General features: G+C 50.3%; 1 protein-coding gene across 1 annotated transcript in view; it reads left to right on the top strand.

The window, feature by feature from the left end:
- The window catches only part of LOC125751962 (OTU domain-containing protein 7A-like), a 49,633-nt gene extending 36,193 nt beyond the window's left edge, over nucleotides 1-13,440 (top strand). The window contains exons 4-13 of the mRNA XM_049031429.1: nucleotides 116-298; nucleotides 507-728; nucleotides 1,118-1,219; nucleotides 1,873-2,000; nucleotides 2,708-2,820; nucleotides 4,475-4,602; nucleotides 6,416-6,565; nucleotides 10,463-10,577; nucleotides 11,005-11,089; nucleotides 11,171-13,440. Coding sequence (XP_048887386.1) covers nucleotides 116-298; nucleotides 507-728; nucleotides 1,118-1,219; nucleotides 1,873-2,000; nucleotides 2,708-2,820; nucleotides 4,475-4,602; nucleotides 6,416-6,565; nucleotides 10,463-10,577; nucleotides 11,005-11,089; nucleotides 11,171-12,865 — 2,921 coding nt within the window. The 3' untranslated portion in view covers nucleotides 12,866-13,440. The remainder of the gene's footprint in view (nucleotides 1-115; nucleotides 299-506; nucleotides 729-1,117; nucleotides 1,220-1,872; nucleotides 2,001-2,707; nucleotides 2,821-4,474; nucleotides 4,603-6,415; nucleotides 6,566-10,462; nucleotides 10,578-11,004; nucleotides 11,090-11,170) is intronic.
- Nucleotides 13,441-14,033: the final 593 nt, after the last annotated feature.

The following is a 14,033-nucleotide window of genomic DNA, read 5'->3' on the forward strand; positions in this document are numbered from 1 at the left end:
GGCCCTGTTCTGTGTTGGACTGGGCCCCACTGCGACCCTTAGCAGGATGAGCGGTTAGAAGATGGATGGATCGATGGATGAATAGAGCTGTCAGTCTTGCTGTTTGTGTATACAGGGAAAAACTGGGACCTGAGCGCTGCCCTCGGTGACTACGAGCAGCTGCGGCAGGTCCACACGGCCAACCTCCCCCACGTGTTTAACGAGGGCCGTTACCAGAAGGCGGGAGAGCGGGACACGCCTCAGCACCAGAGCAAGCCGGAGCGGCCATGCATGCCCAAGCATGAGGATGGGATGCAAGGTGAAGTGCCCTGTTGGCCATCAACAGTCACTTCACTGGGGGGGACAGCTAATCACAGGCCACGGCTCAGACTGACTCATGTCTCACGCCAATTGACATCGCTGATACTTAGTCTGCTGCTGTCTGATTTGCTGATTGGTTGTCAGCCACAAGCTCACTAACAAAAGCCTCATCATCACCTTTGCTCCTCAATGTTCACACGCTGCAGAGAAACGCCTCACGCGGGGCATCTCCCATGCCAGCTCGGCCATCGTGTCCTTGGCGCGCTCACACGTGGCTGGCGAGTGCGGCGGCAGTGAGCAGCTGCCCCTGGAGATGCCCATTTACACATTCCAGCTGCCCGACCTCAGCGTCTACAGCGAGGACTTCCGGAGCTTCATCGAGTGGGACCTCATCGAGCAGTCCACCATGGTGGCCCTGGAGCAAGCTGGTGAGGGTTGCTGTCTCTGTCCCACTGTTCATTTTTTCAGAATATTAATAGTTGTTGTGATGAGTGTTTTGGGTTGATGGTTTTTGCAAGGAGGCCAAATTAGTCTATTTGGCAAAGTTTACCATCAAAATCCAGAAAAATGATGTCACATATGGTAAAGAACCTTGGCGAAAGCATCCATAGCAGATGGACGTAACGAAAGACAAAAGCTGGACTCTACATCCACGAAATCCCTCTGCTTTTGTTACATTCTCCGTGTCTAGCAGATGCACCAATATTTGTTACTTCTGGGTATTTTTCATTCGAATTCTGGATTTTAAGTCAGGCTTCCTCACTCGCTTGAGGTGAGCTGTGCAGACCTTCTCACCAGCATCCCCCATGCTTCCCAGGTCGCCTGAACTGGTGGTCCACCATGGGCGCCAGCTGCAAACGCCTGCTCCCACTCACCACCACCGGCGACGGAAACTGTCTCCTGCACGCCGCCTCCTTGGGTGAGTGGGGGGGGGGGGGGGTCGCCAGCTGTCCGGTCTGGCTCCGCCTTTTCGAAAATGACCTGCTTCCTGAGGAATCCTCACCTGGAGAAGTCTGAAGAGAATCCCTTTGCTTTAACAAGTGCTGCTAGAAACCAGAGGCTGGTTCAGCCGTGGATGATTCCACAGGACATTTCAGACAGATCTCTGCCTACTTCTAAAAGTCTGACCATTACAGCCCGGAAATTACAGTGCCGTCCTACATTTGGAGAGCCCCATGATTCAATTTTAGAAAAGTGCAAGGATCTCACTGTTAAAAATGTTACAGAAGTAAATCTAAGGCTCTACACAGATGGGAGGTCGTTCTAGACGTGAATTAAATAAATTGTTTGAAATGCATTTAAAATATTAAATTACTATCTTGTAAAACGATCCAAAGGAAGCCGGATGAATATCTACATCCAGATAGCAATCACTGACAGTCAGTCATGTCTGATCCAGATAGTACAATGTAGCCAGGGATGGAACCAAAAGGTCCCAAGTAAGGCCTGACATCAGGATGACACTCCATGGTCTCTTTCTGCTCACGTTGTGAGTCTGTCGTTCCCCACTTTCACACTCTGGGATTCTCTCACGGCACAGATTTTCTCTTTGTCCGTACCTGCGCTTCTCAGGAATGTGGGGCTTCCACGACAGAGACCTGGTGCTCAGGAAGTCCCTGTACGCCATGATGAAGAGCGGCGCCGAGAGGAACGCCCTGAAGAGGAGGTGGAGGTGGCAGCAGACGCAGCAGAACAAGGAGGTTGGTCCTCAGTGCCGTCTTCAGGGCGAGTGTAGCACATGCACATTCGAGAACCACCAGTGGTATTCAGGTTACCTCCCTGGTCTTTATCTTACTGTTTGAAAGATCCAAATCCAAAGTGGTATAAAGCCTGCTGTTTGGGAATTTCAGAATTGGTGTTAAAGCCCGTTGCTACTGTATACTAAAATTTCAGTGAGGGTTCCATTAAATATTTAGTAAATATAAAACAAAAACATTTACATTTTACATTTACAGTATTTGGCAAACGCCCTTAGCCAGAGCAACTTACATAAGTGCTTTAAGACGCTGCGATGAATTTTTCCAATACTAGCTCAATAAGGACCCAAGCTATGAATACCATCTATCTGAACACTGTTGAGAAAGTGCAACTTTTTTTTATTGTACACATACACACACACCAAAACCAAAAGATACAATTCTCCAGAATATGTCATAAACTTCCTGGCTCCTACAAGTAAACTTATGTATGCATTTAGATATTACCCCCGAAGCCAGTATTATGTAGGCAAACTGACATTCACATCCATTGCATACACATCATCCAGGTAGCATTCTCATCTCATACATACTGATTCTAACACTGTTCACTTTGCATACTGTATTTCGCCTACTAGACAGCAAACAAGTATGTGATTTTGGATGCACCCTCTGTGTGCACACTGTCGAGCGTGCGTCTCTGCGTGCAGTCGGGGCTGGTGTACACGGAGGAGGAGTGGGAGAGGGAGTGGAGCGAGCTGCTGAGGTTGGCGTCCAGTGAGCCGCGAGCACATGTCAACAAAAGTGACGGCATGACTGGAGGGTGAGTGTGGGCGGGTGGGCGAGGGAACAAGGGAGACAGTGAGGGAGGAAGGAGTGGGCAATGGAGGGAGGAGTGGGCAATGGAAGGAGGAGTGGGCAATGGAGGGAGGAGTGGGCAATGGAGGGAGGTGGGCACACAGCCCTCAGGATGTGGGAAAATTGAAGCGTAACCAGGGCATTACAGGAGTCTGCTAAAGGCAGCTAACAGGACATGTGGACCCAGACGATGTGGAGCGGGAGACTGATTTGTGGCTCCTCTATGCCTGTTTCCCGGAAACACGATGAACCAGGGCGCTGACCCCAGCATGGAGGTGACACAGAACGGCCTCGATGAAAGGGTTTTATCAAACCTCACAGAGGACGAGCACTTTGAGAGGAGACACGGAGCTTCCTACCAGCCTGTCATGGAAAGCTGGCGTCCCTTTTAACGTTTGGTTATGCTTCTCAAAGAAGGACGTGCGTGATGCAGAATGTTGAAATCAGGAAATTACTGAGCAAAATGACTCGTGTGTGAGTGTAATTTCCTCTGCGACGTGCAAGATAGCCATCTGCTGGCAGGATCGGCCATCGACAGTCTTTAGGTAGAATAGTGATTCACTGGAAGACTCACTCAATGTATGATGAAGCATGATGTACAGACTGTGGTCACCACTTTGCAGGACTGGACATTGTGCCCTGTGTTCTGTCAGAAGTGCAATGATGACAAGCTCCTGTGAAACACTCAGTGTTAAGATCAGGGGCTACAGATTAGTCATATTTTTTGAGTGTATTCATTATTAGATATAGTGCAATCATTGCTAAATTTATTAAGATGAAAACATTTATTAAACTGTATATGCACATTTTTATTAGCTAGTTTTACAACAAATTTTCATAATCGTAAAATGAAATTTATGCTTAAGTTTAAAATAAATATGAAAAGACATGTGCAGGATGGCTGGATTCAGGATGATGGCAGTGCAACTTGCTGGGTATCGATCAGCCTTTGTAATGGCAGCTGTAAGCAGATCGATTGTGAAGGCCGGGCGTGTCCGCTGGAAACAGACGTCTCCTCCCAGGCATGTTGATCAGCTGTATGAGGAATCTGCATGTTAAAAAGTGCCGAATCGCTGCTTTTCTGACCTGAGGACCTGTTTGTTCTGTGGTTCCAGGAGGGGGGAGCCTGGCTGGCCGCCGGATCCCACACACAGGGTCTCTGTGTGCCCCAGAGAGTGCATGGGAGTTACGGGGCGCAGCTGCAGCCTCCAGGGCCTCCATACGGGGGCTGGTTAGAGTTATGCAGCACAGAGAGGGTGTCTGTGGAAACAGTAGTATTTACCAGTCAGGTATCGCAGGACATACCACTAGAGGGCGCACTGATTCATGTAGAAATGTTGGAGTGAATTACATGGTGCCCTGTGTCCAGTGTTGGGGAAGTTACTCACAAATGTAATCTATTACGGACAGAGCTGGGAAGTTCAGGTCCAGAAAGTACAAATCCAGACCTAAGTTTTGTTTCAACCAACCAGGTTAGTACCCTATGACTATGACTCTTACTGGGTGGCTGAAACAAAACCTTGGTCTGGATTCATACTTCCTAGACCTGAACTTTCTACCTCTGTCCATAATGAATTACATTTGCGAGTAGCTTCCCCAACACTGCCTATGCCCTGCAGGGTGGATAACTCAGAAGAGCCTGTGTACGAGAGCCTGGAAGAATTTCACGTCTTCGTACTGGCGCACGTGCTACGACGACCCATCGTGGTGGTGGCTGACACCATGCTAAGAGACTCTGGAGGAGAAGGTGAGTCCAGTGGGCTGAGAGTCACCAGTATGACTCCCTGCTGGGCACCGGACCCCGTGTCCTTGACCAGATTCATAGCCTGCATTACATTACATTGACTTACCAGGTGCTTTTGTCCGAAGCGACAAGAAAGGAGCCCCACGGTGCATCACAAGCATAAGAGCCAGCATCCCCTGCTGCTAGGTTGAGCTTCCAGTGAGAGATCACTGCACGCAGCTCTGGCTTTGAGGGCTAGTACAGGTGGTCCCAGAACAGATGGGTTTTGAGGTATCTGTTGAAAGTAGAGAGGGATTCGGATAACCGGAGGTGGATCCGGAGCTTGTTCCACCATTGAGGAACCACACACTAGCAGTGTCTCGAGTGAGACTCCTGACACGGTGGAAGGAGAAGCAAGCAACGCCGCTTTGCTGACTGGGTGGGGCGAGAAGGGATGTGGGTTTCCGTGATGCTGATAGGAGCTGTTCCATTAGCGGCTCTGAAACGCAGCACTCGGGACTTGCACTTCATGCAAGCTGTCCCAAGGTTCCTGGCAGGTATTAAAAGAAACAACGTTTTCCCCCAAAGAACAGCACACAAAAAAACATTACACAAAAATTGTTTTTCAGTATTTAGAGTTTTATTGGATATGTTGGATTACAAAGGCACATTCTCGCACTATTTGCATCATTTCTCACACACATTCCATAGGGAAATCTGTCTGTCGTTAGTCTGCTCGGCCCACACCTAAATTCATCACTGCCTTTTCCAGAAACAGATGTAATCAATGTTTTCTCAAAGGAATTTGTTATGTGACCGGCCGACAGTGGCACATGGCCCCGGGTGACAGCATTAGAGAGTGACCTTGAGTCTCTGTGATCCACTTCTTTGTGCCGTGGAACATTCCTGCACAACACAGCATGTAGGCAACTATCATCTAGTGTGGCACCTGTCTGTGACCCCCCCCCAGTGTTGCCCCGGGTCACCCGGCTATGGGCCGTTTGATAGTAATGTGCTCTTTGCCTCAACTGCACATGAATAAATAATAAAGTAGTATAGTATACGCTAGACAGTATAGTACACGCTAGACAGTGTAGTATATGCTAGACAGTATAGTATACGCTAGACAGTATAGTATACACTAGACAGTATAGTATACGCTAGACAGTATAGTATATGCTAGACAGTATAGTATACACTAGACAGTATAGTATACACTAGATGCTAAGTTTGTATTTCACATGACCTGACATTCATCTCTGGAGTTGAGGGGATATTCATAATAACGCTTTAATTTCCATCCCATGTTTCTGTATTTTAACTTGTTTCGTTTTCCGTACTGCTGCCAAAACTTACTAGCCAGAATGTGCTAGAGGTTAGAATGTATAAGCAGCAATCCGTGATTAATTCGATATTTTAATCTATCTTCACGGGGACATTATGAATGAGTAAGTAAGAATATTACTTGTAATAACTGTTGCCATTTTGATGCATTTTTAATTTTCAGCTATATGTTATGTTAAAAAAAAACTCAAGTACTTGTTTAACCACACGATTTTTACACGGTTCGATTACATCTTTTACGTTATTTTGAGTCGCTTTAATCGCTAGATCTGCATGCAGCTATGCCGTCACTTTGCTGTCTGTTTGCTCTATCTGTCTCACTTTGTTGGGGCCAGTTTTCTTACTCAGTGTTTCTGACCCTGTTACTTATAGTAACAGTGACTAATTCACCGCTTCCAGATACCAGTTAATTGTGCAGCTACGCCGAATGCAGGCCACATAGCCCCAGCGGCCTGCTTTGCTCTGCATGCTGACCGCCCCCCTGTCATTGCAGCGTTTGCTCCCATCCCCTTTGGGGGGCTCTACCTCCCCCTGGAGGTTCCTCCAAACCAGTGCCACTGCTCCCCGCTGGTACTGGCCTACGACCAGGCCCACTTCTCCGCCCTGGTGTCCATGGAGCAGAAGGAGCAACAGCGAGAGCAAGGTACAGCCACCACACCCCCAGGGGCAAGGCAGGGTGATGGGGTTGAGTCCCCACTCTGTACCTATGAGTTGCACAAGGTGCCAGCTGGTGTGAGAGGCAGCTAATGCTGGGAAAATCTGTTGTATATGGTGTGTGTGTGTGTGTGTGTGTGTGTGTGTGTGTGTGTGTGTGTGTGTGTGTGTGCCCTATCATGGACTGGCATCCCTTCCAGGGTGTCCCAAAGCCTCGTGGCCTCTGCTGCCTGGGATAGGCTTCAGGTCCCCCTTGAGACTGACCAGGATAAAGTCCCAGTTCTCCTCAGATGAGTGTAAGAGGCAGATTCTGACTTTTTAAGAGTTCTGCATGTTAGATGGCCGGTGTTTGAGCATGCCCTCCTGACTAAGGGGGGTACTGTCCAGTCTTGTACATGCAACCCACGCTAATTACAGCAGAGCGGGCCCACATCAGAGTGGCCTTTTGGATCTGAACTGGCCCCTCCCCCTGAAGTGTTTTGCTCAATTATCCACCACAGAGACCCCGCCCCTTTGGTGTCCACCATGACTCCCACAGATGCCCCACCTCCTTGTTGCCCTCATGACTCTCACAGAGGTCCCAACCCCTTTGTGCCGCCTGTCATTCCCAGAAAGAATCCGCCCTCGCTATGCCCCCCCCCCCACAGCTCCCAGAATGGCCCCACCCCCTCTGTGCCGGCCCACGGCTCCCAGACAGGCCCTGCCTCCTCCGTGCCCCGATGCCTCATTCTGCCCTTTGAAGGCACACTACTGCCATAAGCCCTCGCTAACCCCAAAATGGCAGCGCATGTGAAGGCCTGCCAGCTGTCCCACCCCCTAAATGCCCGCTTGTGATTCTGTGGTTACAGAAGTATGACAGAAGTCTGTCCATGTAAACTTCTGGCGTTATTTTTAGATTCGGTTCCCAGAGAGCTGCAGGTTTTCTTTGGCATGAGCTGTGCTTTAATCCGCACATAAATATGGAAAAGGTCTCCATATTTATCCCGCGAACAGCCCCTGAACACAGTGCCAGACAGCGGGCTGCCTGCCTGCTGCCTTCGGCAGTGTGCGACGCAGCCTGCAGTACACAGAGTTTTTGTTTACAGAAATCTTTCATGTGGCCGTGCAGATGTGGTACCAACATGCCTGAGATGCCGAGACAGAGCAGGCACTGAGGATGACAGTGTCATCCGCGGTTTTCGGTTTAAAGGACAGACACACGAAACTGCGAGAATGCAGGGCTTCCATATTTTTGACAGTGTGTAATCTCTTATGTAAAGAGTCTTTTTTAGGAAAAAAAAATAAGAAAAATGTATAACATGATACATTGAACTAAAGGAACCTGCCGTAAATCTAGCCTCACGAACGTGAAACGGCAATGCAGAGGCTGACTTGACGTGATTGTGCTGTCAGTCATTATTAAAATATCCACCAGAGGGCGCCCCAGTATGACCTTTCAGAAAGCTCAGGCCAAGAAACTGCCTGCTGGCTAAAGTAGGTTTAAACAGTGTTAAATCAAACAACTAACTCAGTCTGGCTTATAGTCTGACTTTATTTCCAGTTGAAAAAAAAATAATTCATTACATGCATCCATCTGTAAATTTATGTTCATTATATTGATTTTTATTTTTCTTTCTAGTCGAAGCCAGGCTATAAATGTAGGGTTTGCAGGTTTCTTATATTTCAATGTAACTTACAATTTTCAGCTGCTAGTCTCAAATCATGACATGCTGCTGGTTCTAAACTTTTCAAAATAACTTCCGAATCTCATGCCAGGTATCAGGCAAATGTCGAGAACTGCTGTTAATTAACCCCTTGCTCAAAGGTGATATTTGTGGGCTTTGGTTCCTTTATAATAGTTCTTTCTTCACCAGAGACTAGAGAAGACCGTGTGTACTGTACTCCCCTGAGCTTGTTTTCACATCCCTGGTTAGGACAGCCATTTTCTCAGACTTCTCCGCCTTGTACATGTCAGGCTCTTCATCCTGTGTGTTCTTTGATGGCCATAATCGATCAACGCATCTGTGCGCTCCTCGTTTACTCTCGACTGTGAAAGAAGGTGCCGATTACTCGAAGCAGCAGGTCTCAGCAAGACGGCACAGGCCCGGTGTCTGTTTACACTCTTTATTCCCTCCCTCGCTGGGCCAGCTCTGCCCTATCATTTCCTCCACATCGCCACCCTTGGCGGTTTCCAAAAAGCCGTCCGAATAACAGCTGGCACACTGCTCACATTTCTGGGAGGGCTGTGATGTCATCTGTGCAAACAGAGTTCGAGAAGGTCGTCTCGGGACAGGGCTCTGCCGCTGCCAACTGCGGTAGTAAATACAGTGCCTGGGCTCCTCCGAGCCCTGCCTGGAACGACTAGTGGAACCAAGCAGGAGCGGCCTGTACGGCAGCTTTGGGCTGGAGGCTTGGTGAGCAGCTGTGACAGGAGTCTGGGGGTGACTCGAATCTCCCCTCCACGCGACCCGTCCGCCACTGGCACCTCGACCGCATACCTGCGTACAGCGTTAGTGGCCTCCCGCATCTCTGTCTTTGTTTACACTCGCTCTCTTGGGCAACTTTTAGGTTCTGTTTTTACTGAAGGTGCCAGCTTGTGTATGTTTTTCTTAGGTTAGTGAGTTTGGCGTAGGGCTAGTGCAGGGTCAATGGAGCGTTAGCTAACGTGGGTTCCACGGGGTTAGCACAGGGCTTGCGTGGAGTCAATGCGGGGTTAGCATAGTGCTAGCATGGCAGTTAGCACGGGGCTACATGCTGGTTAGCACAGGGCAGGCATGGCTCCCACCCCAACAGGCATGCATAAACTCACCCGTTTCTCATGTGTGCAAACCAGAACTAAACTGAGACTAAACTGAAAGAGACTAAACTGAAATGCATCTCTGTTTCAGCTTGGCTGATGTGCTAATGCATTACCCCCCAGTCCACTGCAGGAGATTCACGGATTGCCTCCCATAGGGAGGGCACAGCACCACACCCCCAGCCAGCTTTCAAATTTACATCTAAACTTCAACACAAATAAGAACAAATGGTACAGACTGTGCCGGCCTTGTATTTCACACACTGTCTGACACTCATTAAAAAGTTGCCTTTGATTGAAATGTCAGTCTGTATCAGAAATGCCGCCGCTCTCCAGGCTCTGGCAGGTCCAGGCCTCGAATGCCATGGGGATGCAGATCATTAGCCGCTTTGCATGAGGACGCAGGATTTATGCTAATTGGATGTCAGTAATGCGATATAGTGGCGCAGGCAGGGAGGTGTCTCCCCCACTCTCACGTGTCCCTGCATTATCGGCACTCAGACATGCAGCAGCGGAGCTTCTGAGCAATCCGGGAGGCACCACGCTTCTATGTTCGGGACCACGTAAGCTAAGCAGAGCCCCTGCCACCGTAGTGCAGGGCACCAAGGCTGTACTGCGCCGCAAAGCTGCAAATGGATCTTGTTACAGGAGCATCCACAGCAGTGCTGCCCAAGGATGGCGTGCAGCTCATCCTCTGTGTAGAGATGGCTTTGACATCTCGGCGTGTCAGAATGTATGCAAGGTGGCTTGGTGCAGAGCACAGGCACGTGGCAGGTGGTTTGGCATCATCCCCTAACCCAGAGCAAACTGGATGGGGGAGGAGTCTGTGTCTAAGCTGAGACAACCCTGGCCGTCCTGACCTGCCTGTCTGTCTGTCTCTCTATGTGTCTGTCTGCCTGTTTTTCTGCCTGTCTGTCTCTCTATGTGTCTGTCTGCCTGTTTTTCTGTCTGGCTCTCAGTTTGTCTGTATCTCTGTCTGCCTGTTTTTCTGTCTGTCTATTGATCTGTCTGCTTGTCTGTCTCTGTTTCTATCTGTCTTCCTTTCTGTCTGCCTGTCTGTTTGTCTCTGTCTGTCTGTCCTTCTGTACCTGACCCTTCCCTCCCTTGCAGCTGTTATTCCCCTGACTGACTCAGAGCACAAGCTGCTGGCTCTCCACTTCGCTGTGGACCCTGGGCAGGACTGGGTGTGGGGGAAGGACGATGGAGACAGCAGCAAGCTTGCCAAGTAAGCAGTGTTACTCTCTGCCTCTGGACCGGGGGGGGAAGTAGGATGTCCCTGGGGGGGTGGGAGGGCCGGACGCTGGTGGAGTTAGCCATGGTCAGGCTGGAGGCCCACAGCAACTGTGCCAGTTGGAGGATGAGTGGTTAGCCGCAGTCAGGAGTACTCCCCACGAGTGTTAATCTGGAGCACTGAGACGGATTTAAAGGGCCAGCATGCGGGGAAGATCAGGATGAAGGACAGGTGTACCTTAGCCCCACATCCATATAGCTGTGCTACAGTGTGCAAAATCCGTGGACAAACTAAAGGAGTAAGCATTTTGTGTGGCTCCAGTATTCAGTGTCACCTATGATGTTAAGGTACACAAACACTAACACTCCTTACAGATTCTGATTCGGCGTGATTTTAATTGAACTCTTTTATTTTTTTCCAGTCTCATCCTGTCTTTGGAAGCCAAACTCAACCTTCTGCACAGCTACATGAATGTAACATGGATCCGAATTCCATCAGAAACAAGGGTAACGTTCCTCCATGCGTCGGCATCTCTAGCGTGACCTCAGGAGGGCACACTCTAAGTCCCTCTCTGCTCTGATCTGCAGGCTCCCCTGGCCCAGCCGGAGTCTCCCACAGCCTCGGCCGGAGAGGACGTGCAGTCACTGGCAGAGTCCGCCGACTCGGACCGCGACTCCATCTGCAGCAACTCCAACGTCAACAACAGCAAATCCGGCAAGGAGAAGGACAAGCAGCACAAGGACAAGGAGAGGGAGAAGGAGAAGACACGGGTGGACTCGGTGGCCAACAGGCTAGGAAGCCTGAGCAGGACGCTGGGGATTAAACTCAAGAAAAACATGGGGGGGCTGGGGGGGCTGGTCCACAGCAAGATCAGCAGGTCGAGCTCCACCAACGGGCGTAACACTGAGAATGGCGAGAAGGTCCGCAAGAAGGACCTCAAATCACAAAAAGGTAGCAAGGAAGAGTCGGGAAATTCAACCACCACGTCCTCCTCAGAGAAGACCACCAGCCCCTCCCCCATTGAGGGGCCACTGGGCTCCTCCCCCCCAGACAAACTTGGTATGCTGGGCAGGCCCCTGGGCGACAAGGCGGCAGACCCATGGAAGTACAGTGCTGACGTCAAGCTGAGCCTGAGCATCCTGCGGGCGGCCATGCTGGGTGAGCGCAAATTCATCCTGGCCGGGCTGCTGCTCACTAGCCGCCGGCACCAGTTCCACCAGGAGATGATCAACTTCTACCTGGCCAACGCCCAGGAGCGTTTCAGTGCCGAGCAGGAGCAGAAGAGGAAGGAGGCCGAGAGGAAAGCGCTGCCCAACGGCATGGTGGCAAGGAAGCCTGAGCAGGAGAGCTTGCTCCAGAAGGACAAGCCTCACAGCTCACCAGATGCAGTCTGCTCCCCCATCCCACACCAAAGCCATAACTCGCAGCCAGTCGTAAAGACGCAGGAGAGGAACAGTCCCACGCTGGCACCTCCTTGTAACGGTGCTAAAAAACCTGGGCCCATCCCCGTGTCCGTTCACTACAGCCACACACCCCCAATCCAGAGGCATAGTGTCATCCATCTGCAGCCCAGCTCTCTCCCCAGTGAGCCCCGCAAGCCGGCCGCCCTCCCCATTGAACCTCGCAAGCCAGCCGCCCTCCCTATTGAACCTCGCAAGTTGGCCACCCTCCCCAGTGAGCCCCGCAAGCCGGCCGCCCTCCTCATTGAACCTCGCAAGCTGGCCGCTTTCCCCAGTGAGCCCCGCAAGTTGGCCGCCCTCCCCATTGAACCTCGCAAGCCAGCCGCCCTCCCTAGCGAGCCCCGCAAGCCAGCCGCCTTCCCCATTGAACCTCGCAAGCCGGCCGCCCTCCCCAACGAGCTCCGCAAGCCGACACTGGGCAGCTTGAAGACATGCGCCACCTACCCCCAGCAGAACCGCACGCTGTCCTCTCAGAGCCACAGCCCAAACCGGACGCCGGGGAACCACGTGCCGGGGGCCCGCACCAGTGACCCCTACAGCATGCCTGGGGAGCACAAGTCCCACACGTATACCAACGGCTTCGAGGCTGGCAATAGCGGCGAGCCCCTGGACGAGGGTTCGCCCGCTCGGGCCTGGCCGAGCCGCGACAAGCCCAGAGGCCGCGGCACCGGCTGCGCGTTTTACTACCTGCAGCAGAAACGCTGCAAACGGGGGAACTGCTCCTTCTACGGAAGACCAGAAACCGAGAACTACTGCTCTTACTGCTACCGGGAGGAGCTGCGGCGCAGGGAGCGCGATGGCAAGGCGCAGCGGCCCGGATAGTGCTGGTGAGGCAGCCGCTGGTGCAGAAGACCTCAGCGAGGCCCTGGGGACACCGCAGCAGCCCGGCATCCGGCTTCCTGCCTGTCCGGGAAGCCCCTCTGTGTTCTTGTGCCCGATAACAAAGCGAACGTGGCTGAAATCGGTTTACAGCTTTGGCCAGAGATTTTTGTTGATTTATTTATGACTCAGATTACGAATTTTATATATTTTTTAAGTAAAATCTTTTATTCGATGACGCAGGGGCCATATTACAGCATCGTATTGTTTGTCAAGCATATGTGCAACAACATCACAAACACCTCCATTTAGAACAGTTTATTCAGATGCAATATGACACAGCTGAATGATTTTGTTCGCAAAACTAATTTAATTATGGAAGTAAGTTGCATAGAGAGCAAATATAAATGCGACAAGTTTTTTAAAAGCAATAAGTTATCTGGTGTCTTGATGTCAAGTTTGTGTGAAGATGTTTTTTGCCCTATGCATTAATGTTTTCAGCAGATAGCATATTTTGTCATACCACAGTCAAGTATGGGCGGTTTTAGTTGAATACAATTAAAATCAGTTCATGAGCACGTGTAATGTATTTTCATTTATGATGTTAAATGACCTATCTAGGCAGTCAAAGGGTTCCATTATATTTTCCAGTGAAAAATAAAATGTACATTTTCTAAATACATATCCGTAGCGGTTCTTAGATACGCAAGACTGCAGTGAACTTGCTCATGGGAATTTGAAATACACAAAAATGTTCTGAGGTCACAAGGTAAAAATGATTGGGTCTGTTTACCTCTCTGAACTAGTGATTTTTCCTCCTGCCCTCCGATCATTTTTGTCTAAGTAAAAATCCCGTGAGCAGTGAAGTTCGCCTTTGAAAGACGGTGGGAGTCACCATCGCTGAAAGCTGACACCAAAACATGGCAAAACTTAGTGTGGAGCTTTTCCTTCGTGCCCAGACTGCACTCGCAGCTCCTGCGGCTGTCGTGTCCACACATCTTCTTCAGAAATAAAGAGTCTTTTTCACAGAGGGTTCCGAGCTGCCGATTCAGCCGCCGTCAGTGTTCCTGTCCCAAACTGTCAGCCCTCTTCCTTTGTATGTAACAGGTACACCATCAGACAAAGGAAATATTATTTTGTATTCATTTGAAAGTTTTACACGACTCTAAAT

Source organism: Brienomyrus brachyistius, chromosome 11 (assembly GCF_023856365.1).
Source record: "Brienomyrus brachyistius isolate T26 chromosome 11, BBRACH_0.4, whole genome shotgun sequence".
Taxonomy (NCBI): domain Eukaryota; kingdom Metazoa; phylum Chordata; class Actinopteri; order Osteoglossiformes; family Mormyridae; genus Brienomyrus; species Brienomyrus brachyistius.